At 53.9% G+C, this 3,823-nt stretch overlaps 1 protein-coding gene across 1 annotated transcript; it reads left to right on the top strand.

Moving 5' to 3' along the window:
- Positions 1-262: 262 nt before the first annotated feature.
- Positions 263-1,699, top strand: LOC123058626 (uncharacterized). Its single transcript, XM_044481330.1, has 2 exons — positions 263-635; positions 807-1,699. Exons 1-2 carry the CDS (start codon positions 347-349, stop codon positions 1,526-1,528), a joined length of 1,011 nt encoding a protein of 336 aa, XP_044337265.1. The 5' UTR covers positions 263-346; the 3' UTR covers positions 1,529-1,699.
- The last annotated feature ends 2,124 nt before the right edge of the window (positions 1,700-3,823 follow it).

Raw genomic sequence — 3,823 nt, 5'->3', positions numbered from 1 at the left:
AGCACACGAAGCAACGGAGCTGCCATCATGCCGTGCATGCGCGCCAAAGCTGGATCCGAGCAGGTAGCTTGTGTAACCCCAAGTCGAGCCGACGACCCTTGCTTAATTTCAGCAACAGCAAGCATGTATGGTCACAGCGTCACTTTGTCCCCCCCTACGCCACTTCGCAAGTAAGCCACTTCGCCTCCAATTAAGCTCCCCGGCTAAAGTTACCACGCCACTTCCATCTCCCATAAGAATCCCCCGCTAGGCGCCACACAAACGCACACCACAACCATCGAAGGCCGGCTACAAACACACACTTGATCGAAGAAGGTAGCTCTTCACCAGCTCCATCGCCGTGGCAATGGCGCGGCGCGGCGGCATGGGTCAGCTGCTGGTGGCAGGATGCTGCCTCCTGGTGGCGCTCGCGCTGGCGTGCAGCGTGGCCTCGGGGCAAACGTCGCAGACTGGTCAGCCCATCAAGCTCCCGCCCAAGGCCACGTTCCAGACCATCACCATCCCCAAAAACAGCACCAAGCGCCTGTACGCGGTCACCTGCCACGAGAGGCGAGGAAAGCCCTGCGTCGTGTCCTGCCCAAGCCGATGCCCCAACAAGTGCCTCGCCTACTGCAAATACTGCATGGCATTCTGCGGTAAGTTGTTCCACGCCGACCTGCTCAACTCTGTTATTCACCCCGATGCATATTACTTGTCGCTCAAACGGATATATCTACATCGTCGGGAGTACTAGCATTAGCTAGTTGATCTTGAGGATGAGATCCATCCCGTCAGTTCAGATGCTAACGCGTTGCATGTACAATTAGTGTGTGATCTCGTCCCGGGTAGCTCGTGCGGAGACCCTCGCTTCACCGGCGGGGACGGCAACACCTTCTACTTCCACGGCAAGAAGGACCAGGACTTCTGCATCGTCTCCGACGAGGCCCTCCACATCAACGCCCACTTCATCGGCAACCACAACCCTGCCATAAGGCGCAACTTCACGTGGATCCAGGCCATCGGCGTCAGCTTCGGCCAGCACCGCCTCTACGTCGGCGCTCGCAAGGCCGACGTCTGGGACGAGGAGGAGGACCACATCCACGTCATGCTGGACGGCGAGGCCGTCGACGTGGAGACCGTCAAGAACACCCGGTGGGTCTCCAAGGCCCTGCCCGCCTTGTCCGTCACGCGCATCGACACGGTGAACGCTGTCATGGTGGAGCTCGACGGCGTGTTCGGCATCTCGGTCAACGCGGTGCCGATCACCGAGGAGGACTCCCGGATCCACAACTACGGCAAGACCGGGAGCGACAGCCTCGTGCACCTCGACCTCGGCTTCAAGTTCCATTCCCTCACCAAGAACGTCGACGGCCTGCTCGGCCAGACCTACCAGCCGGAGTATGTCAGCAAGGTGGACATCAGCGCCAAGATGCCCATCATGGGCGGCGCGCCAAAGTACCTATCGTCAAGTCTTTTCTCCACGGATTGCGCCGTCTCCAAGTTCCGCGGCAACAACGTCGCCGGGCCTGTTGTCACCTTTGCCTCGTAAATCGTTCGCCCTTATGGACATGTAAGCACCCATTAATGCTACAATGGAATAAGTCGTAATTGGGGTATATGTATACGTACACAAAAAGAAATACGTAGTAAGTTCGGAAAACATCGACCGGTGGTGCTTAAATCTTTCAAACATTGTAGAAAAAGATGTATTTCAATTGAATTGTGGTCGAGCAATGTTGAATTGTTTTTGATAAAACACGGCAGTTTATGTAGTAACTTATATGATATGCAGGGGCGGGCCCAGCATAACTCATGAGTATTCAGATGAAAACCGATTATTTTGGCAAAAACATTCGTGTATATAGCGTGTGTATGATGTATATCATCGAATATGAAGCCCATTCCCTATCCGGGGCCTTTAACGCCGTTTAGGCCTTGTTTGGATACGGTATATTAGCAGAACTGATTTTCCGTCGACTCACATAACCGTGTAACAAACTTAAACCTTGTTTGGATTCCGCACGAAAAACATGGATAAGTAGGATTCAGATTCCACAAAACCAGTAATATGCGTTTTCTGAAAAACGACTAATAGTTGTTTTTGTGAAAATACGATTGTAGAAACTCACGGCAACTGATTTCTCATTCCGCATCAAATTCATCAGCACGGTTTGTGCCTTACCGCACCTAAAACTCATTCAAACCCACCAGTCGGCATGCACGCCGATTGACTTTGACCACAAGCGCTCTACCGTCGGCCTGATCAAGCGGGAGCGGCCGCCGTCGTTCACGCGCGGCAACTCGTTGAAGGGAAGCGGCCGCCGTCGTGCACGCACGTCGAGGCGTCGAGTAAAAGCGGCCGCCGCCGTGCGCGAACGCCTCAGTCGTCGAGGGGAAGCGGCCGCTGCCGCCGTTCGCATGTGCCGTGTTGTGTAGAGCAAGTGGTCGCCGCCGAGCGCGAACTCCTGAATCTCTAGGGGAAGCGGCGGCTGCGCACGGCGAGCCGTTGAGTGGAAGTCGTTGTCGTCGTCCGCACTTCAGCGGCGTCCCCTTGGTGAAGCCTTCAATGGAGGAGAGAGGAGCAGCAATCGGCGTCTAGGCCCTGATTCATCTAGGGCCGAGAGGGATGGAGCAGCGATGTCAGCGAGCAAAGGAAGGAGGAGGAAGCAGAGAGAGCCGAGGAGGAACTCGAGGGGAGCAGCTGCATATACGTACTTCAATGGATAAGCAATGACGGCCAATTTGGGGAAAGTGGCGAGCAAAGATTAACGAGTCACGGGGCTATCTACTTTCCTGCCAAACATAGTTTTTCATAAACTGATTATTCATAAAAACGTAGATAAAACCGACTTTCCTAGAAATCAGCTTAAAACGCATTTTCTATAATCCCATCGCTAATCTCCTCTATCCAAACAACCACTTAGAGGCATTCATGCAACCTTGTTTGGATTCCGCACGAAAAACATGGACAAGTAGGATTCAGTTTCCACAAAACCAGTAATATGCATTTTCTGAAAAACGACTAATAGTTGTTTATGTAAAAACACGATTGTAGAAACTCACGGCAACTGATTTCTCCTTCCGCATCAAATTCATCAGCACGGTTTGTGCCTTACCGCACCTGAAACTCATTCAAAGCCACCAGCCGGCATGCACGCCGATTGACTTTGAGCACAAGCGCTCTACCGTCGGCCTGGTCGAGCGGGAGCGGCCACCGTCGTTCACGCGCAGCAACTCGTTGAAGGGAAGCGGCCGCTGTCGTGCACGCACGCCGAGGCGTCGAGTAAAAGCGGCCGCCGCCGTGCGCGAACGCCTGAGTCGTCGAGGGGAAGCGGCCGCTGCCGCCGTTCGCATGTGCCGTGTTGTGTAGAGCAAGTGGTCGCCGCCGAGCGCGAACTCCTGAGTCTCTAGGGGAAGCGGCGGCTGCGCACGGCGAGCCGTAGAGTGGAAGTCGTTGCCGTCGTCCGCACTTCAGCGGTGTCCCCTTGGTGAAGCCTTCAATGGAGGAGAGAGGAGCAGCAATCAGCGTCTCGGCCCTGATTCATCTAGGGCCGAGAGGGATGGAGCAGTGATGTCAGCGAGCAAAGGAAGGAGGAGGAAGCAGAGAGGGCCGAGGAGGAACTCGAGGGGAGCAGCTGCATATACGTACTTCAATGGATAAGCAATGGCGGCCAATTTGGGGAAAGTGGCGAGCAAAGATTAACGAGTCACGGGGCTATCTACTTTCCTGCCAAACATAGTTTTTCATAAACTGATTATTCATAAAAATGTAGATAAAACCGACTTTCCTAGAAATCAGCTTAAAACGCATTTTCTATAATCCCATCGCTAATCTCCTCTATCC

This window comes from Triticum aestivum, chromosome 3A (genome assembly GCF_018294505.1).
Source record: "Triticum aestivum cultivar Chinese Spring chromosome 3A, IWGSC CS RefSeq v2.1, whole genome shotgun sequence".
In the NCBI taxonomy this organism is placed as follows: Eukaryota; Viridiplantae; Streptophyta; class Magnoliopsida; order Poales; family Poaceae; genus Triticum; species Triticum aestivum.
The sequence above is the reverse complement of the archived record's forward strand: the minus strand, read 5'-3'. Positions and strand labels throughout refer to the sequence as shown.

What these genes read in the sequence shown, in the direction of transcription:
- LOC123058626 (XM_044481330.1), top strand. Translation starts at nt 347, where the DNA reads ATGGCGCGGCGCGGCGGCATGGGTCAGCTGCTGGTGGCAGGATGCTGC. An exon ending in ATACTGCATGGCATTCTGCG is followed by an intron (nt 636 to 806) that starts GTAAGTTGTTCC and finishes ATGTACAATTAG; the next exon opens with TGTGTGATCTCGTCCCGGGT.